At 39.0% G+C, this 25,249-nt stretch overlaps 1 protein-coding gene across 7 annotated transcripts in view; it reads left to right on the forward strand.

The window, feature by feature from the left end:
- Positions 1-2,543: 2,543 nt before the first annotated feature.
- LOC121328592 (eukaryotic translation initiation factor 4 gamma 3-like) overlaps positions 2,544-25,249 on the forward strand; it is a 64,490-nt gene continuing 41,784 nt past the window's right edge. For 5 of the 7 annotated variants that reach the window (XM_041273385.1, XM_041273389.1, XM_041273390.1 and 2 more), the window contains exons 1-4: positions 2,544-3,118; positions 19,644-19,743; positions 21,809-21,976; positions 24,276-24,365. In XM_041273385.1, coding sequence (XP_041129319.1) covers positions 2,958-3,118; positions 19,644-19,743; positions 21,809-21,976; positions 24,276-24,365 — 519 coding nt within the window. In that variant the 5' untranslated portion in view covers positions 2,544-2,957. The remainder of the gene's footprint in view (positions 3,119-19,643; positions 19,744-21,808; positions 21,977-24,275; positions 24,366-25,249) is intronic. The other 2 variants (XM_041273391.1, XM_041273387.1) reach the window with 2 other exon arrangements.

The raw sequence follows: 25,249 nt of genomic DNA on the forward strand, positions 1-25,249 counted from the left end.
ACACAAGCAGCATTCCCAATGCACTCCAAAAGCCGGTCATTTTACTAGGTGGCTCACTCAGGACTTTGGGGTTGATTTTGAATCTTTCAAGGATTTCAAAGCATTTTATAATCCCCAGGAATCCACCTGGACAGTAATGTTGAGGAAATGCCAGGAATACCCATAGACAGGTGATTCCTCAGTGCTGTAAAATGGTCTAACAGAATCCAGATGTGGACTGGTAGGGTATAATATGATCAAATTAATTTAGATTTAGTCACAGTTTTGGAAAGGTATAGACCTGGTTGGGAAAATTAAGAAAAACATATGGTGTTTAAAAGATTGAGCTTCTGTCTATATTTTTATGTTATTTCTAAACATAGAAGATGCAAAGTGTTTTTTATATAAGCTGCACTCAATAAAACATCCTTCCCTCGGTAGTGGGAAACACAGCACAAGTTGAAAGTTTCAGTGCTGGACAGTTTTTGAGTGATTTTCCGTTTCCTCTGTTTTCAAGACGTTTGAGAAACCACCTGGCCAAGATGCTTTCTTCATTTCCCAGGAAAGATGAATGCAAAACTTGTATGGCTCACAACACGAACAGACCCATGTTCAGACATAAAAGAGAAGAGTATTGTACAGAAATTATGTTCTACTGAACTTGAGTGTACCTACTTCTGCACTTCAGCTCTTGTGTTTACAGCTCTTTCTCTTTCTGATGTGATGATGAATTATATCTGTGAACACTAAACTCTGATTTACTGCTTTTGTGAATGATGCATTTTGTTGCTGACATTTGTGTTCATTTTGCTGCTTTTTTTTATTGTCTACTGGATGCAGAAAAAGATTTGTTTTACCACTTTGTGTGTATATATTTGCATATTGTGTGTGTATATGTGTACCCTCCAAATATTAATACTGCCAACAAAAAGAATTGCATTAAAATAAGTATTCCATTCTGCAAGATGTATTAAGATTCTTATTGCAAAATGCAATATGCTACATTTTTGTTTAAGATCACACATAATCTTTGTACTGAAAGGTGACAAGGATTATATATATATTATATATATATATATATATATATATATATATATATAGATATATATATATATATATATATATATATATATATATATATATATATATGTGTGTGTGTGTGTGTGTGTGTGTGTGTGTGTGTGTGTGTTTTACTTACAAACTACATTGATTTACATCTTTAAACTCAGCTATCTAATATAAACGAATTTCATCTAAGTTTTCAAACTCTAGTAAGGCTTGGGACTGAAATCATGCTCTTTTCGTTGATCTTGAAAGTTCTGCAAACAATTCATTGGGCACGTTTACAAAACGTCATAAAGTCAAAGGTGGTCATATCAAATTATAATAAAGAAACACCAAATGCATGTTTTAAATAAAGTTTCGACATTGAACGTTATGCCATTTAAAGTTACGGTATGTGATAAACTAGTAACACTGCATTAAGGCTCCTAAAGGATCGATTGGCTATCTGAAACCCTAGTGTTTGTTACTGTAAAACAGTCCCTATTGCAACAGTACTGCAGTGCTAGATCATCCAAGGACACGCACGTAGTTTTTCCAGATTTACGATTATACTGTAAATACAGTATAATCGTAAATCTCAAAACTACTCACTTCTAAATCTTTTGTAGTCATTTTTGTATTACTTTAGTATAAATGCATGTTAATTTGGATTCATATGTTGTTTTTTTCTGACTATGTGAACGAAAAGACACAAAAGCACCCGTTTTCTCATTGGAAATAGTGATATTTCAAAATATCACTGTCCTGGTCACAAAAGCAAAGTTTGTGGGGAATAATAACAATTTTCTATACTTTTGAGGCATAAGCAATTAGGAAATAACACTTACTACCCAGGAACAAAAATTGTGTTAGTTAGTGTTATAAAAACCTGAAGACTGTCATTATCAACAGATGATTGTACACTCCATTCGTCAATGGGTTCTTAATTCAAGTTGCAAATGATATCATTTTAAATGAACCAATGTTGTTGTTTTCTTTTTCTTTTATTGATTCGAAATGTAATTGTAATAATTTAGGTCAAATTGTCCAAAATTTTGTCCAGGAACCACTGGCTCAGAACATCCCTTCCTCAAAGCAAAAGTCTGCCCTGTATTTAAAAATAGAGCTGTAGTACACAAAAGGGACATTAGATGTCGCTACTATCCTGAATTTTAGTTCAGTGCTGATGAGGGCAATCTAGGACACAAGTTAACAGAATCCCAGTTCCTGTTAGTTCCTTTTATCACACCTGCCTTCTTTTAACTGTACAGACATAAAATTAATTGTACATTTTTTTAAATAAACAAAAACATGTTTAACTTTTTTTTTTTTTATACCGCCCTTTAGTTTATTCCGTTAATTTATAGTTTCGTTTTCCAAACCCAACTATTTCTGAATATTTACGACTATGATTGAAAAAAAAAAACGGCTGAGTCGAGCGGTTCCGAAGATGCCCGAGCGAAACGTCACGCCCGTCGCCTAGATTTCCCGAGTATTTCCGGATTTGGCCGACGCTTTCCGAACCGTCCGTTCCTCGGACCGCTGGAGGCGGACGCTGCGCCATGTTGAGCAAAATCTCCCTTCTGACTGAAAAAGGACTTTTAAAATAACAGTTATTGAATAAGCAATAAGTAACAGAAGAAGGTAAAACTGCCGACATCCCTCTAGCAAGCAGAACCGAACCGGAACCGAGGAATCCCCGGCTGGGGAGGGGGAGACAGACCCCCCCCCCCCCGCCCCCATGAAGATAAAATCCCAATAAACCGACTCTCTCAATAAAAAAGCAACATCTTTTTTACTATCCCGGCTCAACTCCGGGATCAAGAGACGGGTCTAGGGGATCTACCGCTATACAGATTTTTATATATGTATTATATTTTTACACACGTCCATTCATATTTATCATAATTTGTTCTTCTGCTGGCATTTTTGCAATGAGTTTGCCGCCGAGAGCGGTACAGAAATCAGCTGCTGCCGCTGGAAGTGGACCCGGAACCGGGCTGTCTCCGCCGAGCCAGCTGCGGGTTCTTCCGACCTCTGTGCCGGTACCGGGAGCACCGGCCGCCCCACAGCAGCCAGCCGCGCCGCCGCCGCAGTATCCTTCATAAGAAAGAGTCTCTTCCACTGTGGCCGGGGAAAACGTGGGGTTTTGGGGGCGACTGCAAATGTACTCCGCTGCGCAGGAAACATTCCTTTCAGAAAGGGATCTCTGCGTTTTTATTGTTTTGTTCTGACAATGGGGGGCTAGGGTAAGTGGCCTTTCTTAATTCTCCTTCTTTTCCCTTTAAAACAAAAACAAAAACAAAACAGCATTGTTTGAAGGACTTGACAGCGCCAGTTTCACTTGCGATTTGAGTTCTTGTTTTCGCAAGACAATAGATTTCATAAGCACTCAGATTCGGAACGTGCAGGAGGGGGTGTCTAAATATTTAGTGCATTTTGCGCTTTTACGCGGGGCCTGTCATCTCAGTGTGTGTTATTTAAAATGTGCGTTTTGTTGCAGCTGTACTGTTAAGGGCCCTGATAGCGTTTTTTCATTAATTGAAGTGTGAAGATGTGCCTACATATACGATTATAGTATTTTTAAGGACTATATTATGGATGAAAATCATATTTCGAGTTGGAAGGACTCGAGAAATTGTATCTACATTTTAATATGTGCAATCTGTACACATTATATGTGTAATTACCTATAAAATAAATATTTACTTAAACAAATGCATGTTTACATCGGTCTACAGCAGGTGCTAAACCACAATGACTTTGTTCGTTCAGTTATGATTTGAAAATAACCCCTGTTAAAGACAGATACATTGTTTATATTAAGTAAATATTTGAATTTAATAGGAATGACATTAGTCATGGGTTTGAGAGTGCTGAGATGAGTTACTCGGGCGGGGGCTCACAGGAGTGGCCTAGTGGTTGGAGCTGAGAACACGACAAAAAAGTTATCGTAAAATCTCCGCTCTCACCCTCACTTGCAATATTTTGGGGGAAGTTATACTTTTCCACTGGACATAATGCTTACTATTACTTTATCATTGGCTTGTGTAGACGTGTAATTACATGGTGCATGGTATATTGAATTAGCTAATGCACTGCAATTTAAACATAAATAGCGGTAGCAACAGAGGTGACCTACTTTGACATCTATGCACTCAATGAACCCACGGCGGGAACCCTTCATTAACCACTTTCTCTGACCTCTGTGAGCCCAGATACAAACGGAGAAGAAACAGAAATGCAGAAAAGCATTCTCCTGTTCTCTAGATTGAGGGATTAATATGCTTGATTCTGTATAAAAGTGAGTGAGCATCCACTTCAGTGAGCATCCACTTCAGTGGTTCCTTGGAAAATCGTCTTAATTGATATCTAGTCTTCACTGTTTTAAAATTGAAAGGGCAATCACAAGCTAATTTGCTACACGTGGATGATTGTTACACCCAGTTCAATATCCTGTAGATTGTGCAATAAAACGTTTGTTCTACTGGAGCTCCATCTGCCTAGTGGAATCAATTTCCAAGTTAAGGAGGGTGAGGGTGAACCCAATTCATTGTACAGAGTAGTATTAGCACTGCTTTAAGGGGAGATGGTTAAATGTTTAGTGCAAAGGTCTAAGAGTCGGTAGATTGTGGGTTCAGATGCCACACTGTGGGACCTCAGGAAAGCACCTTCCATGTGTGGACCTCATTCTCCAAACTGTAAAACGAGGTAGAAGCAGGGCTCTACTGGAAACTGCATAGGCAGTTTGATAAAGAAACATATCACCAGCAGTGGGATGTAGGGGAGGTGCCTGCCTGCCTGTACACATCACCTTTTACACATGTTGAGTACTGCTTATCTAATTGTGAAGAAACTTGGTACAGTACAGGCATTCTGTGTCACAAGATATTGAAAGTATCCAAATACTTACTGAGGCGAAAACTGAAAGGTTACAGGTCGACTGCCTGAAGGTGTGAAGCTGCCTATTTGCAGGCAACGTTCATGGATCAAAATGTATAAAAACTCGTAGAAACCTTAACCTTAGAATATTTATTTAATGTTTAGAAAAAAAATAATAAAGAAAAACAAGGGAAAAGCATTCTGAGCTACTGTTAAAAATAGCCTTGTAAAAATGTTTGTGTTCACCTTCCAGATCACTGTGTTTCATCACAGGTCTTTCTATTTTAATTCTCAAAGCCATGGTGGATCTTAATACTGCAGCTGCAGAACATGAATTATCCCTGACTTGTTTGCTCAGCATTTCTGTTGAATATAGCACTGTTAATTAAAAGAAGCAGGGTTACTACAGAGATAAAGGGTTAAAATAGTAGACCTTGTGTAGTAAAGTAGGTAGTAGTTCACAGTCCTTCCAAAAATGTCTTTGCATTGCACATGGCTGCAATGGATCTGTGGGATTCATACCAAATTATACAGTTGCATCGTTTACATTTTTTAAATCAGCAGGACTTATCCACTGCAGAAAGGCATAGAAACCAACTTCTTACTTCTTCTATTACCACAGTCTTCCAAAGATCCCAGACCTGAATTCATCCCAAGTTTAAATAACCGGCTGTGACATTCCACAGATAAGCTCCTCTGTTTTTGACAGGGGGCCCCGTCATTTTATACAAAGCTGTCAGTAGTAAGCGTTGTGTGCAGCAAAAGATATATGGTGTTAAAACTCGGCAGAATACTGTTGTGCAAATAAGTAGTTCTTTTACAATGTTGTGGCATTTAAAGGCACCCTCCTTTGGTCTAGAGATAAAATTTAACTAAAATATAACTATGACTTTATTTAGTGCAGCAGAAAAAAAAAAACTTTTACTTGATTTTCATTGGCAGTTGTGTGACACAGAAATTCTGGAATGATGGCATTCAGATGTGGAAGAATGAGGTGCAGAATATGTTTTGGACTATGCAGCAGCCACGGAAAATACTGTTCCTACATGCTGTGGGTTATCAACTGGAGCATTGTATAATTATGATGCTCAGCCACAGGGAATGCTAAGTTACCGGTTTGTTAAGCTATTCCTGTTATATTTTCTGTATCAAGAAATGTTATTACATATTTACAAACCTGTATTCCTGTTTAGTTTGCATACAGGTAGGTGAGTTTCAAGGGGCGAGGAAACTTGTCTCCCTACATTTAAAACTAGGTTAATATAAACTGGACTTTCATGTTCTGCTTTCTGATAATGTAGGAAGTGAAACTATAACAAAATATGGCCAACACACACAAAGGAAAAATATGTGTTTGGTGTAAAATATAGCTTGATTGTATAACGCACAGCTTGGATTTTTTTGTAGCATTCTTTACTGGAGTTTAAAATAACAATTTCTCATGTTTACTTGGATTTGCATTAACATATAAAAGTATTTAAAAAATGTACTGTTAAAATCGGTTGACTAAAATTCTTCAGATACCCACTTTCAAAGCCTCTACATTTTGATCATTTTATGGGGTAGCTTTCTATCTTTACCACCATGGCTGAATATGAGGGACATCAAAACAATAACTTTAAATCAGTTATGTGATATCGGCCTTAAACTGTCCAGGTAATGACTGGCTATAACATTAGTTGTCCCTCTGGTTCACCTGCACTCAATCACTGCTCTTTGTTTGTGTCAAAGACCAGAGGTGTTACTACTGTAAAATTACCACACTACGTTTGCAAAGTGGTCTAGTAAAAATCATTAGTCGCCCACTTCCCTGTATTTGATAATGTGACGGATAATAAGCCACTGCTATTGAGGTTTGTGACACAGTAAATCTACTGACTGTACCAAAACTAGGGCAAACCACAAAAGGAAGTCTTTACAGAACTACATACTGTAAAACTGTTACAGGAAAATAATGTAAATAAAACTTGTAGAATTTCAGGCCTGCACCTCGTCTTGGATGAAACTTTGGATACACTTTCCAAGGCTGGAAAGCTGGAATATGAAACTCAACACCCCAGTGCGTGAACTAGCTGGTACAGCCAAGAGCACTTTTTTAATATATTTTTATTGTCAACCTAGAGGTTAGGAAAATGTCAGTTTACCACAGAGACAGTTGTGACTGAATAAAACAAATCCCTTTCCGCTGAACTTCAGCTGTGAATTGTCCACTTCTTCCCATGTTAAAATATGAGGCAGTTTCCTTAATTGGTACTAGGTGGGCTTTTCCTACAATTAACTGCACGTCAGTTTCCTCTGCTTAGTTGGGATTCCCCTCTGAGGACAGTTTACAGTAATGTGTGTGTAGCAGATTGCTTGACCTTTATTTCCTTCCTGCTGTATAGCAATAACATTCTGCTCAGAAGACCAAGGGCCTGGATTTAGTTTAAACATACAGTGCTATATGACCTGCATTATTTCCCTGTTTTATGGCTTTATTCAAGCAACATGAGAGGACATGCCATAAATGTATTAACATTCAGTAAAACGTGTTGCAGCCGGCTCTTTTGTACAGCGGTATCGGCACTATGCTTTACTGCGAGCGGTCCCGGGTTCACACCCACCCTCCGTCTGTGTGTGGATTGCCTTGCAATGTGTGGTTGCGCCTGCCTGCATTAACCGAGATAGCTACTTTTGTGTTAGACATGGGATGCAGGTACCCCGGCATGCACTCGTCGGACTGTAGCCTGGTAAGCAAGTCCATGCTTGAGCGATAGTGCCTGTCGATTTGAAGGCTCTACTGTGTGGTAATTGCCCACGACTGGAGTTATACGCCCTGAGCTGACAAGTAAAACATGACTTGTCAGAGTTGCTTATAGTTTATCTGAATGAAACAATATTACTGAATTGTCTGTGTCTCAGACAGTTGTTGAAAGATGCTATGCTGTGCTCCAGTCAAGCCGTCAGGCTGTGATTGGCTTATTCAGCAGTTGCGGGTACAGGGCTAGTTGTTTTCGTCAGTGCAAAGTATTGATTGGCCTTTATATTTACAGGATCTGTTGGTGCCTTGTGCTCCTTGCCGCACCTTGAGATCAGTGAATGCTGAACTTTTGGTAGTTCTTAGAAGTCATCTGAAAGCTGCAGGAAGAGCGCCAAATAAAAGCAAATTGCATTGTATTGCATTGGCTGGTTTTGTTGGATAATGAAATACATTTCGACCAATTATGTCTTTATATAGTGTTTGCCGCCCAAAAGATGTGAACTAGCCTTTCATTAAAGCAAGTCAAAATTAAAAAGCTTGCGTGGATTGATTTTAAATTTGGCTCACAGTTGAAGATTTGACATTCCAGTGGGCATCTATTGTCTGATAAAAGCCCACTAGAGCTGGAAGCTGACTGGCTGATGGTACGGAATTGGTTTCTAATACAGTGGAATCCCTCTACTGTGACCATTGTACGGACAAAATTAAGCTATATGCAGCATGCCCTAATAAAAGGAGATGCGACCAATATGAAAGGGATCGACACAGAATGGTCTTTATTAAGGTAGTCTTTATACTGGGGTACCTGTAATTCTATGTTTTCTGTTTCAGTGTGGTCTGTGCCATGTACAGTGTAGTTTTTTTTTTGCCTGCAATAGACAGTGTCCTGCTCCTTGCTACAGAAGCTGCACATTGTGTGTCCTTTAGCATTTCAGGTAATTTCCTACCTGTTCAGGCACTGTTGACAGGCTTGTCAGATAGATAGCCTCCAAGTATTGCTGGAGGCTTAGCAATCTAATGTGTTCCAGATTTTTGTAACAGCGATACCCAAGCCTGCTCCTGGCATTTGGTCTTATCAGTTAATTACTCCATCACCAGGGAGCCAGGAATTAATTGCTGCCCAACTGAACCAATTGGTGCTGAGCATTACTCATCTGCTTATAGAACACAAATAACTCTAATAACACTGAGGGATGTGAAAACAGAAGAAAAACTACCACTCTTGCTGTCCATGCGGAAATTCTTGCTATGTTGTACAGCAACTGACATCTTCATTTCTCTGTGTCCAACAGCTGTTCATTATCACACTATCAAAGCACAGTAAATAAAGTGGCACTTCTGGGATCACACTTATTTGTCCCGCCTCACATAACTTTGAGATATATATAATGCCACTCCTTTCCTATAAATAGTTATGATTGTCACTTGGTTTATGATCTTACTGGCTGTGCTGTCCTCAGTCTAAATTAACTTAAAAACGTTTTATTGCTGATATTGTATTTTTACCTAACACAAAGCGGCAGTATATTATATACTGTATATAAAACATTGATACATTTTGTATAATTGCAGTAAGTTTCTTTTCAGTTTAAATAGTTGTTTTGTTTTTTTAATGCATGCTTCGTTCAATATCCTAGAAATAGGCTTGTATGAGCATCACCGTTTAGGATTCCAGTGCGTTTTATCCTGTATATAGATGTCATCCTGTACCTAGAACATACAGCAAAATTCTAAAGATAAGAAAACATATTTGACATTGATCATACAGCACAGGTTATTAACTTCCAGTATAGGTGTCCCAACATTTCCACCGGTATTTTATCCGATCGGCATCAACTCCTTTAACAGAACACATGTATTCTACACCCCCAAAGCGGTTTATTGTCTGACGTTTGCTTACCCTCGTTTCAACATTTAGCACTCGGGTACATGATTTGGTTTGTGAAATGCTAATCTGCACATTTCACGGTGTGCGAATGCTCTGAACCTGCTCAGACATACCAGGAGTAACACAGACTACTCTTGAACTCAAATGGAAGTTCAAGAGCATCTGGTGACAATAAGGAGTTTACAAAAAATAAAAACACAAGCTTCTCACAATCCTATATTCTGTTTTAGAGCCTTTTGGAAAACAGTCCCAGATTTTGCATTTAATGGTATGTGTAGTGTAGTTTGACTTTTATTTAAGTATCCCGTTGTCTGTTTACGAGTTCAGAAATGTATTGTCTTTGTCAGAAGATTTAGTCAAAATGCAACAAATGTGATTGTGTGTTTAAAAGTAACGATGAGTTATCTATCTATTGTGTTTTTTATTTGCTTTTTCTTTTGCTCATTGCGTTTGTATTACAGTGTTTTGTTGTGTAGTGGATATATGAAATGTATATGATTGTTGGAATGTGTTCAGATGTGATTGCATTCCAGGCTCCCCTAAAGATCACTTTTGCACAATGAGCGTTTTGTTAGGCTGCCCATATCCTTTTCGAATAGATTGCATTTAGACGAGAACAGCCTAGCCTGCAGTCTTTTAAATCTTGTAATTTATTAGGCTTCCAGGATGGGACTGTACTGTACTTGTTCTAGTACAAAATAATTTGTTCAAAGTGGTATATTTGGTGGTTAGATAAAAGTTTGTAACCGTTTAAATCTAAGCAGGTCAAAATGAGATATTACTGTTTGGTCGCAAAATAGATGAAGCGTTGAATAATATATTAACATTCAGAAAAATGTGTCTCAAATGTCTACTGTAATGGAAACCTTTTGAAATTTTCAAATCATTATTTTGAATATTTTGCGCGAATTGACTGTTGTGATAGCAGCATCGTGTGCTTTTAACACACTTTTGATCACAATACCACACGTTAAAAAATCTATAAAGAAACTGAAATACATTTTCATGTCTGTTGGGCTTGGCTACAGACCCACTGTAATTTCTGTCAACCTTGATTTCCAGTTATCTTTGTAAAATTAGGTTTCAAGATCAGATTTCCCCGTGGATGGAATTCCCAGCCAGGGGGAATCTTCTCTGTGTCTGAGGAGGGGAGGGGGGTGGGGTAGGGTGGGTAATCTAGATTTCCTAGTTGCCATGGCAGCGAACAATGTATGTGGCTGGCTTTCTGCTCCCCAGACAATGCCAATGCTGCTTAGCATTCAGGGCTGAATTCAGAGGTGGTGCGTTAGACAGACAATCAACAATGGGCAGGCTGCCTGAGACTCAAGCAGCAACTTTATCTCGTGGCAAGCTGAGACAGACAGTAACTGCAGCCATTTTTAACCCTTCCATTGCCTAATGTTTCACACACTGGGCTGCTACCCCTATTAGCACTTCCATAAGTGTTGTAAAACTTTAAGGAAATAATGTTCTAAAACTTACATGGAGTAGTATTTTTCAATTGAAAAGGTTGACTCAGGGATGGAAATAAGCCATTGCATTAGCAGTTTGATCCAGTCCTGGTTTTACTAGGTGTTTAATAAATCACATAAGCGCTTGTTACCTATGCACTGGTACTAATCAAGTTCATTTTAAAACATGGAATAGGGGAAAACTGCTATGCAGTAAGTAGGAGTCTTATTTCCATCACTATGCATTGAGCATTAAATATATATATTCTATTTTTATTTGAATAAATTTATTTGACTTTCACATTTAATTACAATGGTTTACATTGAAAAAGCATGTAAGACTTTAGTGAAACACTTATTTTACTTATTTTCTTCTAAACTACTGCAGCTTTTAGAATATTTCCATTGCTTTCGATTAAAAATGTTTGAATAAACTATATTTATTTTTTTACTAAATGATCATAAAATGGCTGCCTGCTTTAGCGAACGTTTGGAAAAGAGACTGCCATTACACATCAGTTTGAGCCATCCCAGGTTTTAACATAAACTTAATTAGTCACAGTAATGGGGGTCTGCTACAGTGTTTATTTTCTTGGAGGAATTGGATGCTGGTGATTTGTTTATATTCCACACGCAGCATTAGAACTCATTGGATCAGTTGCAACGAACTTGCAGAGTTAGTACAGAGCTGCGTACTAAGTGGCATACCAGCTAGTACAGTACATCTTGGGGGTCATCCCCAACTTACACTAGCTGATCCCCAGCTTTAGTACAGTACAAAGGATTATGGTTTGTTGTGCTACCAAACAGGAACTGAAGTGGGCGCAGTGCTCAAAATCTGAGCGATTTGGTTTTAGCGAGCTAATTATATTTTAAGAGTGTTGTTTTTTGTTTTATTTTAACCTGTTGTTGTTTTTTTTTTTTTATTAATAATATTTACATTTTCATTTAAATGTTTTAAACTTGAAGTGTGAAGTGTGTACAAAAGTATATTCAAGTAAATAGGTAATGGCCTAAGAAAGGCTGAATTAATATTTTTTTTTCCTTTGCATTGTTCACATGCATCATCATTTTCCTAAAACACTACCAGAATGAACCAAGCTGTGTTCATTTTGGTAGTGTTGGGTTGTATTAGTAATTATTAAATTCACATGCAAAACAAAAAAAATTATTTATACAATTAAAGTATTGTAGGAAGTATGTGTTACTCAAATCAGCATGGCTGATAATTAGGACATATAATTATAGCCTCAAAGCTTAATTTCTCACTATATCCGTATGTATCCATGTATGGCTAGGCTATTTTCAAGTTACATTAGACTATATTATAGGCTATATAAGTATGTTTTTCATACTTAATGTAGGTAAATGAAAGCTGGATTTGATGCTATGAGTAGTTCAGTTGAAAAGTTGTCAATACATTTTGGGACTTTTCACATTTGTTCCACTTAGTACGGTAATATAAATCGTTAGTCTATAGAAAGGGTTAGACCCGTACTTAGTATCCTCTAGAGGGCAGCAGCAGTTATTTTGGGGTGGTTGCAATTGAGATCATTTTTTAGTACGCAGTTGGGGACTCTTGAGCTGCCAAGTTCGTTGCAATTGGTATTAACTTGCGTACTAGTTTAGTACATAGCTCTGTACTAACTATGGGGTTAGTACAGGGTTGGTACGCTGCTTTCAGTGCAATTGACCCATTATGATCTACAGGTGTTAATGCAGAAGTGTAACACATGCCGACTGTGTCTGGAAATGTTTTCTTTCTACTGTGCATGTTACTCGCAATCACCTCCTTTGTTCACAGTACCGCCACTTGCTTGGCTGAGCAGTTGAACATCTATTTTGATGGGTCAGTCTCGGTATCAGTTCGTGACATAGTGTTGCAGTGTTTGAAATCCCACAAGTACAGTAAATGTTGATGTAAAAGCTTCTTTAAAATGGTAGAGACAGCATTTTTTTGGTGTCAAAGTAATAAAAATCTGATTGATTGGGGGTTGTTTTAAGGCAGCGCTCACTGGAAATTGCCAGAGCTTAGGAGGTTGGTCAAAGTATATGACACAATGTCCTAGAGGGGAACGGCTTTCTGAAGGGGTTTCGAACATAGCGCCTTTCCAAATATTAGACTATTTCAGCAAATGCTGCTTGAAATGGATTTGGTGACAAAAACGACCTATAGACAAAAAAATGACTGGATCAAAAAGATATCATGAGAAAGAACCATCAATGTGGTCTGAAATAAATAACACACAGGATTACTGTATAGAAGAGTGTTTCAGCTCTTTTTTTAATAGTCTTACCATAGTATCTACACAGTAGTACCTGCATAATGTAGGCCCATTTACTTCATTATTTTTTCACGGTCTTCCATATACAATTAAATGTTGTGCACATACAGTCTGACATAAATACATCACAGTAAAATGGTGATGGGAGGCTTCTGATGGTGGCGGTTATAAGCACTCCCAATATGTTAAAAGTGTAAAAATGTGTTCAATACTAAAGTTTAAGCGTCAAGGAAATGGAGCGTAAACCCCAACACCTTTGGGGGTCATACGACTCCTTTGTTCAAATCCGACGATGCACGGATGGAAGAGGTGCTCAGAGCCTCCCCAGTAATTCCCAGCTTGCTGCGTAAAGCAGGCTGATGCTGCAGCTTTCCAAAGGCAGCACTGATACTTCATGAGCATTCTCTGCTCCTGCAGTAGCAGTGCCAGCAACGCCCTGCTACGGAGTCTGCTGGGAGAGAATGTTTAGAAGCTGGTCAAGAAGCTGCAGCAGGTTTTTCACATTTCTGAACTGCACACCATATTATTCTTGGCTGCTTGTGACTGTTGGAAACCGACAAGGCTACATGCTGACTAGTTGCATGCTGATGATCTTTGAAGTGGTACATATTTTTTCTTTTGTTCAGAACCTGATTTACAGTGGCTTTCTTTCTATTCCAGGGCCTCCCAATAGCAGAGGGGCTTTACATTTCTGCTGTTTTCAGTAGGCTTGTGATGCTATCCACAACAATGGATTTACCTGAAGCAGACTGGTTTGTGCTAGCTGCAAAAATTAAGTTCAGTGATATTTGTAAGGATAATTAAAGCTTTATAAGCTTCTGATATTTGAGTTGCTATTTTAATAGTTTGTATTGGATGCGTGTGATAAAATAAACTGTTGTACCATCATTTTAGAGCTCTGTGGGTTAAATGTATATTTAAAAGCTGTATCGTATTGTTTTGTAAACTAAATACAAGGCATAATATAAACCACTATTTAATAGAATTCTAGATATCCTACCCATATTGTCTAGAATGCCTGTTACTTATTTTTTATCCCCAGCTTGGGATGCATAATGCTGGCGATGGGGATATGCAAGTCACACAGTTTTATTTCTAGAAAACCAATTGTGATGAAAGCTATTCGGATGTATCAGAATCGGGGGGGGGGGGTATATAGAGGGTGTATGTCTGTTTTTTGTCTGTATATTTAACACACATTTTTACAAGTACAGTATCTAGAGAACTGTGTGGTGTGATACAGTTAGAACCTGTTAGAGAGGAGGGAGTATCTCGGGATGTAACGAGGTAGCTGCTAGTCTGTCTGTCTGTCATACAGTCATCCAACCTAGATCTTTACATGTGCATATGGAGGATGTAGGCTGAGGCGAGCTGGTTTTTCATGTTACTGATAGCTCTAATTTTGTATTGCTAGCCATGTCAGGATATGTACATTATATATAGTTTTATTACTTGTGCAGTAGGAACAAGGGACAGCTGCCTGGAGACACAGGTGTTGAAAATACAATAATTGTTGATGCGTACATTATGGTAGTTGACACTCCCAGACCACATGCAGAGAGATTAGCTAGTGTGGACAGCTCAGCTGCTCCTTGCTACGTAGTGCAGTGCATTGTCAACTTTACTATCAGTCAGGCACGGACTTAGCCTTTTTTTTTTTTATGCTTGTTTAAATTGGGTCTCCCTGTTCTGTCAATATTATTAACTCATCAGCCGCTAGGAGGAGATTTATTACAGCAGGTAAAAACCAGGAACCCTGCCCATAATAAATAGATGAAGCGCCAAACCCTCCATACTAAAGTACATTACGTTACCTCAGCTTGTTCAAGAAAGAGAAATCTACAGGTTGGGCTGTGAATAAAGCGTGCTTTTCAAATTCATAAGTAACACATAGATGACTCCAGAAGCCCCCAGGTTTTGGGTTTTTGTTTTCTTGCACAATGTATTAAGAGTTCTTGTAAACTCAGCTGTTTGTATCGAGGGGATGGGGGGGGGGGGGGGTTGGCCTTTACCAGATAAAGCTGTGCTTGTTGTACCCAAGGCTGTGGGTGACAGTCAAGATTCTGCTCCACCAGCCGCCGCAATAGGGGAAGCGTCACCACAGCTTTGCATTCAGACAAGGTTCCTTTTTTCCTCCATTAGCCACAGAGCATGCTTGTCAGAGAGAGGGAAACATCGAATCTGTACATTTTGTTGTTTCTGTAGGGGAAGTTGGAAGAGGAGATTTGTCCTGGTGGGGGTTGATTACAGAGAGAGCTTGAATGTGGCACAGTGATAAACACTCTGTGACGAGTGGAGCGGAGGAGGACTGACAGGATTTAAGGATAGCTTCTAGTGGTCTAAGCTAAGGTACCGGGAAGCAGTGTGGCCTAATGGTTGGAGCTAAGGGACTGGGGCGCAGTTTGGCCTTTTGGTTAAAGCTAGGAATTAATTAGGAGGCAGTATGGAGGTGATTAGCTGAGGGACTGGGAGGCAGTGTGCCCTAGTGGCTAGAAATGAAGGACGGAGGCAGTGTGGCCTACTGGTTAGAGCTGACGGACTGGGAGCCAGTGAGGCCTCAGGGTTCGAAACTTAACTCTCGCCCCTTCCCCCCCCACCTGTCTCAGTAGTCATTTGGGTGTGTGCTTTTAAAAAAGTGTACAAATATACTCTAATTTTCACAGGCAGGAAAGTTAGTTTTCTAATGGGGTGTAGCCGTGACGAAGTATTCATAATGCTTACAAAACAGAAACTCAGAACTGAACCCTCTGAATTGTTTTGCGATATACGCACGCGTCCACGTTTCATTGAATCCGTGTGATTACTTAAGTTATTCATTTATTCATTGCCGTGGTTTGAATGTGAACAAAGTGTAGCTTTGTACCGTTTAAAAATGGCCATTTCCTCACATTGTTTCATTTTTCAGCTATGTACTTCTTTAATCAGTATGAAATATTGAAATATTTAAACCTATATAGACTAAAGAGAAGATTGCTTAACTTATTAACATTAATTTTACAATATTTAGTGTAAACTGTTGGAACAACAATTCATGTGGTACGTTTCAAAGATGTATTCACCTGAGCAAGGCACACGAAAAGCGATACAATTACACACCGTGAACCCCTGTGATTTTAAAGCTCAAAGTGCTTTTAAGAACAACTCATGCCCTTGCAAAGCATGCATGACCGTATTCTGGTTTATGTATTTATGTATTTTATTGCTTCAACCAGGAAAAAACTCATTGATGCAGAGGCCTCTTTTACAAATGTCCTGGCAAGATGAGCAGAAACAGAGAGCAGTAATTTCACATCCCTGAAAATAGCATTGTTCTAAAAGACACTCTCATCATGCATTCAATCTGGGGTCAGAAATATTTACACTTCGATAGTTCTTGGAACATACTCATTCAAATCAGTGTAATCTTAGTCATTATTCCTTGTTTAGCTGATACATTTGGGTTATTTATCTGATGCTCCATCATATCCCGTATAATCTTGTCCAGACTATTCCATGCCATAGGGGGCGCTGTAGCTAAATGATGACCGGCCAACCCAGGACCTTTTGCAAGGCACTTGATAATTAAGTGCAAGACTAGATCTTGATTTGATTGACTAGATTTTGAATGGATGTCTGACCTGGATGAGTGAAAAGAATGAAATGCGAGCAAAACCTATAGAAATTACAGACCGGCATATGAGTGTATAAATGCTATTGCGAGGACCCAGTGTCAAGCCCAGTTAACCAGATGGCCACTGCTAAATATTTGTTGGTTATCTCGGACGGTTCTACAGATAATTCCATTACTGTGGCAGTGATATGATACATGAAGTATGCTGTTAAGTGTTGACCACACAGACTTTATTGGGGTTCAGAATGTGGAAGGCAGATGCAGAAACCCAATCAATGTTGCATTGGTGTTTATTGTATCTTTTGTTATACAATAAAAAAATCAAAATTTATAAGCCTAATATTCTGTGATTAAACCACACAGACAGGAAAGCAATGTGGCCGAGGGATCCAGTCCCTCAGCTCAGATTTGAGATCGGAGCAAATGTGGAGCAATTTCTCATCTGTGATGTGTTGATGAGATCAAAATAAAAACTCCTTTGTAGCATGGATTTGTATGCATAGCATGATTTAACACAGCTAAAAGCTGTTTGAATTGAGTGCTTGGTAGTAAAGAAGGATTGTGTGACTTGTAGACCATTCTAGCTATAACCTTAAATGATCCCACGAGGCCTGTATAAAAAAAACATTCCTCCCCAAACTGAATGACACCATCCATGAAAGAGCTGTATTTAATATGATTATTAAAATTATTAAAAATGTGTTTAGAAATGATGCTGTCTAGATCATAAAAATAGCCCCCTCTGTCTTAACCAAGTGACAAGGTTCGTGTGTGAGTCCTTTTGGAGTGTTTACCAATCTGCACAAAGCGTGTTGAGTTAAGGTGGATGCTGGAGGTGTTAGTTGATGACATTGTATTGATGATTGTTTCTGGACAGACATCTGTGTGAAACAGTATTGCGGGTCAAGGGGTTAAGTGACTGACGAGTCCTGGTGCTGGGTGCATGCAGCCAGGCTGAGTGGATTGCGCTGCGGGATTACAGCCTGCTTGCTGATGTGCTTTGCTTCGGTAAGGTACTGTATTTGTAGCCTTCCAGTCTGTGTTATAAATTTTGCCCTTGTTATTTTCTACCCCATTTGAGCAGTATTAAGATATCTCTTTGGATGATTCAGAAGACTTCTCATTGAAACACATTTCTTTTAGTTTTAATAAGTTGTGCGTGATCAGGGGGCCGGCAGTGTTAAGTCTTAGCGGCACCCAGTCCAGTATTTCAGAATTGCATTTGTTTAACAATACTGTTGAGTGACTTGGTGCTAGGAGTAAAATCTTCTCTTATCACAAGTGTGTTAATGTAGACACCAGAGTAGGTCATTAACTGAAGCCATAAAGTTCATGACCGCTGTAGTTGGCAGAGTCGAGTTGCAAGTAAACGCGTACTCTATGTCAAGGTATAAAACCATCAAGCGCTGTCCAATCAGTTTTTATGCTACCTAGTCAGGGCATGAACCAGTACCTTTTTATTACAACCAAAGACTGTCAGAAACTACAGACACACTGTTTTAAACAATGGCTAGCATTTAGCAAGTAGCAACCAATAGTGACAACTCTTCTACACACTCTTTTTCAGGCTAAATATCTTAAGAATCTCCAACTGCATGATTGCGTTTGCCCGTTTACTGCTGCTGTTAACAGTGCTAGCATTACACGGGGCATATCTAAAATGACATTGTAGTTGGTTTTACTTGACTTCAGATTGCAGCAGTGACTGCTATGCTGTAATTCTAGTTGCAAGCGACTGCTGTTATTGAAGTTTTTGAAGGCTCCTACTGCAAGCCCAGACAAAGACTGCAGCTCCAGTCTGCCTTACTGAAACAGCGACTGGGATGAAAGGGAGACCATCCATTTCCTTTAACTCACATGACTTCTCTGTGGCACCATATTAATTATAGTGACACGTTTAGTTCAGGGGTATTATAGTTCAGAATTCTTTAGTATGCTCAATTTACAATACTAACAGTTTTAAAGCTGTGTGAGTTTTGTTTTTAAAGTACTGCATGTGTTTTGTATTACAGTCTTGAATTACGTGCAAAACATGAACCTGTTTAACAATACATTCCACTGGGGACCATGCAGAGCCACTGACAGCTTGCCATTCTAGTTCACAGAATGTAAAATAATTGATAGTACACCACCTACTGGAGTCCTCATTCAATCCTAGTCCCTAACTCCTGGTGTAGGTAGCCAGATTCCCAGTATCCTTGTTGCTCTATATTGTTCACGGTGCCCTGGACAGGGATCAGATTGACTGCTTTCGGATTCTAGCAGCACCCATCGTAACAGCTTAGTTTATTAGTTGGATTTGTAAGCCTCAAGTTAAGGGAAACCCTGATTAGTAGGGATTTGTGGAGAGCAACATTCCTTGGCCGACTGTAGTATAAATTGTAGTGCAAGTTAGGCTTTTTTTTTTTTTTTTTTTTTTTTTTTTTTAATTCATTTTAGGTGTATATTGAGGGAATATAGTGGCGAGACCAGGAAAGCTGCTGTGTTGCTTATAAATTCTAGTTTAATGGTTATGCCAGATGGTATCAGAACAAGGTCATAATATATTTTTTGAGAGGTGTTTACTTGTAAAATTAATGTTGGTAAAAAGGTATATTTTGTTATGTTTTTAAATGGGTAAAAAAAAAAAAAAAAAACTGGTAATAAAAGGACCTTTTTATATTACAATGTTTGAAAGTGCATTGGTTTTACCTTGTTTAGATCGCTGCTCCAGCTGCAGTACCACCATCTTCAAATGTTTTGCCTTAAATTGACGCTGTGCCAGAGTTTTCCTTAATGTGTCGCGCTTCAGGATCCCCAGAGGTCAGCAAACACTTGAAGATCGGATCTTCCCTACGCAGGCCACAGTAGCTGCTGTGTTCGGTGTAAGTGTTTGCCTATATCTTCTTTAATAAATATACAGAATATCTTACTGGCTGCTGTATGATACAAGCTGATATCCACTCAGAGGTCAGAGTGAGTACCTACCAGTGCTGGTGATCTGGGTTAAAGTGGCTGAGCTATATTTATAATAAATACTTTAATAAGAGTAATTATTAGCTACAGCTAATCTAAGTGAAATATGTCATTTCCATCTAATACAAGCCATCTGACACACGATCTAATGCAAAGAAATTTCAGATGGCAGTATCACAACAATATCAGGGTCTACTATGTATACAAGATATTGTACACCTGGATGATCAAATGAAATCTGGGTCAAAGTGAAAAAATGCCAAAGTGTTTAAAAAAATGCATCCATTAACTACAGAACACTAAATCATAACTTCTCATACAGTACATGCCAACATTCTGAGAACAAAGTACTGGACACTATGGAGCTGCATTGGTTTATTACAATCTTGTTTTCCTTTTGATTGAAAACTGCCTGCATGTAATTTTCCCAGCAAGTGGTGTATTCACTCATCTCTCAGCAATGCAATATAATTCTGCAGATGTAGCTCTTTTGAGTGGCTGACCATGATTTTAAATGGTACCGGATGTGGGTAAGGTACTGCAAAGAAGAAAAACATGTAGTGCCTTCATCCGTTGTTCATCCTGGAAAATGACAATGCCTGTACATAATCAAAAGGGTTGCTCTCCGTAAATACCTTTACTGTCGGCATGTTCATCCTTGTTCAAAGGGTTATCGTTCATGTCGTAACCCTCTTTACAAATCCACCCCGGCGTGGAGACGGGACCTTTAAGTAAATAGGCATGTTTCATTTTCGTAACAAACAAACACAAGTATATCGTGCATTAACAATGTACTGTTCTGTGATCCTTCTCTGACCCACGGTTGCTACGTACGTAACAAGTTTCATTGTTCTGTGAAGCGTGTCAAGTGAAGTGATTTTCACACCACCGGGGTTCCCTGTAGTAAGCATTGATCCCCATTACTGGGCCATATTGTATGTGCAATTTCAGATTTTGACCTCCGTGATAGAAACTATTTAAAGCACTTTAGCACAAGTGTGCTTTGTTGCATCAGTTTTGCAGTGCCATTAGATTGTGAATTGATTAACGGATTTATTTAGAAAGATTAACCTGGCCAAGGGCTTTAACATTTGCATCTCATTTTCACAGATTTCCTGGAGGACAGCATTCCAGTCATACATTTAATTGAAACAGTGCTTATTAATTAAACCAGTTTAGAAAATAGGAACAGACAACAAACTGTAAAGCATGTTTATTCTTCGTGTATTTTTACGACAGTTGCTGTTTGCTACACTGGGAGGTTATTTCATCTTAAACATTAGTCATAGAAAATCTGTATGTTGGGCTATAAAAATTAAACAAATTTCTGCCCTAGCCAGTGTACACAGGAGCAGCCTCTGGCAGTCATTGGATAGGTAGCTAAAAACACAATATTAAGGCTTTAACAAACAATAAAGAAAGCATCATTATTTATTATTACCATTTACTTATTTTGTAAATTGTACAGGTTAACTTCTTAACTACCTTTTTTATTGATAATCAAATTTGAGAAGGGATTTGGCCCTTGAGATATGACAACTCCAAATGATTCAGAAAGAATCCCCTAAACCAGGCATGAATCTGACCTGAGCAACCACCCGCTGATAGAAATGAAGAGCTGCCGAAACAACAGAAGGGACTCCTGAAACGAAGAGAGATTAACCGACTAATCCAGGGGAAACTGGGTCACATACACCCAGTACCTGCAATTAGTCCGAGCTGTGGAAACTGCTAAAAGCACAGTTCATTTGAGAATCAGGGCTTCCATTTAACATGTTGATTAAGAAGAAATGATGCATTACACACGGAGCTGTGTGACAACACTCAAAATAATATCCTAACATTTATCATATCTCATACTACATGCAAAACTGAAGAGAGGCAGAATTCTTTACTCTATGTAGCACTAGGCTGACCTTTTTCAGGGAACAGCTTTCATCATTGTCTGTGTGTTTATCTCTCTGTGTGGTTCAGGTACCCAGGCAGCCTGCACCTCCCTACGCATCACACGAACTCAACAAGGGACACCCTAGTCTAGCGGCCACCCCCTCAGGCCACTCATCCACTCCAGGACTCTCTCAGGTATCAGTATCCACAGCACACCTATATCGCTGCATTAAGGGCTGGGAGTCAGTCGGAGGGGTGAGTGCGTTCGTGTGTCACTGTGATTTTCTTCTGTGTGTATGTCGGTTTGTGTTTAACTCCTCACTGTTGGTCTATGTGTGTGTCACTATCAATTGTGATTCTTTTCCACCGTGCTTATAAAACTTACTACTTTCTGTGGTTTGCACAATTGATTGGGTCAAGTAACTATAACAAACTCGGGAAAACAAAGTTTTCGACTGTTTAGTTTTAGATATGGATGAGAGTTGATTCCCTTATTCATTTTTGTGTTTGGTTTTACAGGTGTGTGTCTTTTTAAGGGCATGCATGTACTTGAGATAGTGTCAGTTATATTTGGGGGTAATAGTGATAGTTTGTATGGCAGTTCTTGTTTTAAAAGTTTACATTTAACTGTTTTGTAATGTTTTTGAATGGATTAGAGGAATGACCATGTACCAGCAATCAGGTCCATTCTGCAGGGTTGGGCAGTAATTACTTTTAATTGTCATCTAAAAATGATTATTATCTTAAGTCATGTTTTAACTCCCAGCAATTGTTTCTTCCTAGTCAGTAATTCTTCCTCTCTCGCAGTCTTTTTCTGCTTTTCGATTCTTGGCTTTTCTTTAAAAATAAACATGCAAACATAAACAAAAAAACATACCACTGTTCCCTCCCACAGTAGAGGCCAGTTGGATTACATGGCACCACTTTCTTAATGCTCAAATATGTGGACCATCGGAAGAGAGACGAACAAAACATCTTGGCAGCAGTGGCTGTGATCCTTTAAAGCTGTAGATGACTGTTAGGATTGTTGCTAGTCATTTTTCATTACAATAGAGTAAACACATGATTTGCAATATCCCAAAAAACAACTATTGTCCCAAGCCCACAGTACCATACTAAATATTCTATTGACTGGTTGAAAAATATATGTAATTCTTCCTTTCAGTTGTTTTGCTGTTTTGATCATTTCGTTTTGTGCAAGCACTTGACTCAAGTCATGATAAATGAAGTCTGGGAAACAAAATGATCAATAACAAAACAATAAGGGACTGGTGCTGCATCTGAGAAGCAATGACTTTTTTACGGCTCTAAACCCCTTTTCCTTCATGGCTGCCTGGATCTCTTCCAGCACTTAGTCATCCCCAGAATCTGAACAAGAGAAGATTTAGCAGTAGGCTGAACTGGGTGGATTTCCACAGACCTGTTCTGTGTGTGTTTGCTGGGTTAGAGGCTGGTATGTTGGTGACTGCCTCATTTTTTTGATGACGGAACGTCATGTTACTTTCCTCTGAATCTTTCCCTGTTTACACTGCCTGGGTACTTTTAATAGGGCCTATACCTAATACTGGGAGCCGATCATCAACATGTCTGGCCCTGTTACTGTTGCACCTGTTTTTGCCGTGCCCCACTATCATGCCCTCTTCAAGTTCTGTTAGATCTCTCCCCTTCTCCATTTCTGGTAGAATGTTTGCTCCTACAGCTTTTATAGTGCTGCATAGGTCACCTGCCACATCACATGATCAACCTTGTTTGCATATTTAGATCAGGGCAATGCCCAATCTCAGGGACAGGCACTGTTAAAGTGGGGCAGACAGTGTGTGTGTATATATATATATATATATATAATATATATATATATATATATATATATATATATATATATATATATATATATATATATAAAATGATAATTGTTTCAATACTGTTGTGTTTTGTCTGAGCATGTGTGTATGTTTATCATTGTTGGTCTCTCTTGAATGTATTTTCATCTGTCTCTCAATGGTGTGAGTGTGTGTGTGTTTCTTTCTATAATTGACCAGGAAATGAAAATGTTAGGGTGACTCGGCTGTTCTGCAGCATGTTTCATCTGATTAAAGGGCTCTGCTTTCCCCGCCACAGCCAGTGGAGGAACAGCATAGCCGCCTACATCAGCCTCAGCAACTGTACCGAGCTATAAATAGTCCCTCCCGATATCAGTGCTCCTGAAACTGGTGGAGCAGCCTGAGGAAGCAAAACCTAAATGACCTTGCCACTCAACACCCAATCTAGATAGCAGGCTACAGTCCTTACTGAGCCCAGAAGAAAAAGCTGTCGACTTCTGTAAACTTTTGAAACAGCCGCCATGGCAATAAAGATAGTGAACACATTAGCATTACAGCACATCCCAGTCTAGGGACTCGTTCTTGCTGGATGAGGGCCGGGAGTGATTGCTGAATGTGCCTGAGCTTGGAGAATAAACTGTATTTGAGAATAAACCTGTGATGAAGAGGTGAACTTGTATCAGGGTCTTGTTAAACCTGCCCTCTCCCTCCTATCTCTCTTTCTCACTGTATAGTCTCCGTACACCTCTGGACAGAATGCAGCAGCCGCACCGCCTGTGTACCTTCCCCAGCAGCCAATGAATGCACAACCACAGAGCCGCTCGGTAAGTAACTGCAGAGCCTGTCCGCTTCTGGGCCTTTCCACAACATTAGGGGACATGCTTTTTTTTGGGGGGGGGAACGGACGGACGGACGGACGGACGGACAGACGGTAGTCGAAAATCTATTGGACAGAAGAGCTGTTAGTTTTTTCTTAAACTGGCGACCTGTGTACAGGTTTAGCATAGGACCAGCAATACACTCATGTACATAATATGTACATTATATATTTTTCAGTAAGACGCAAACTATGTAGTGGTAATTGGTTATTCTAAGGAAAAATGCTGAAAGACTTGACATTTGTTTACACCTTGTCAGTTTTTATCAAAAGAATAATGAAAATTAAACCAATATTGGCGCTTCGGACGTACACAAACCAGCACTAAATAAACACATACAAAAAAGGGTTCCATTGAATAAATTACAATGATTTTTTGTAGTTACAATAATACTAATGTGTTACTGTCTTGTTTATTTATGTATGTTTTATTATTGGAGATGTGTAATCTATCATTGTATCATTAGTATGTTTTATCCATACTTAGTTTTGTTTTATATACTAAAACATAACTAAAAACAAAAGGATGAATAAAAATCAGTTTACAAAACATGTAGTGATCAGACAGGCAGGGATTAAAAAAAGAAGCTAGCTCGTACAATCTAGATAACCGACATTGCTCAACAGGGGTGTATGTATGGGTCATGCTGGTCACTGTGCTGTAGCTTGCTGAAATGTGTTACTAAAATGATCAGGAGCCAGGCCTGTTCTCCTGAAGTGGTAAACAGCTTGTTTTTTGTTTTGCTCTGTGAATGTTTGGCTCTCCCAGTAAGTGATCCATGAAAGGCCTGTAGACTTAGATCGGACCTGGTTGGATAACACCTGTAAAAA

Source organism: Polyodon spathula, chromosome 16, assembly GCF_017654505.1.
Source record: "Polyodon spathula isolate WHYD16114869_AA chromosome 16, ASM1765450v1, whole genome shotgun sequence".
Classification (NCBI taxonomy): Eukaryota; Metazoa; Chordata; class Actinopteri; order Acipenseriformes; family Polyodontidae; genus Polyodon; species Polyodon spathula.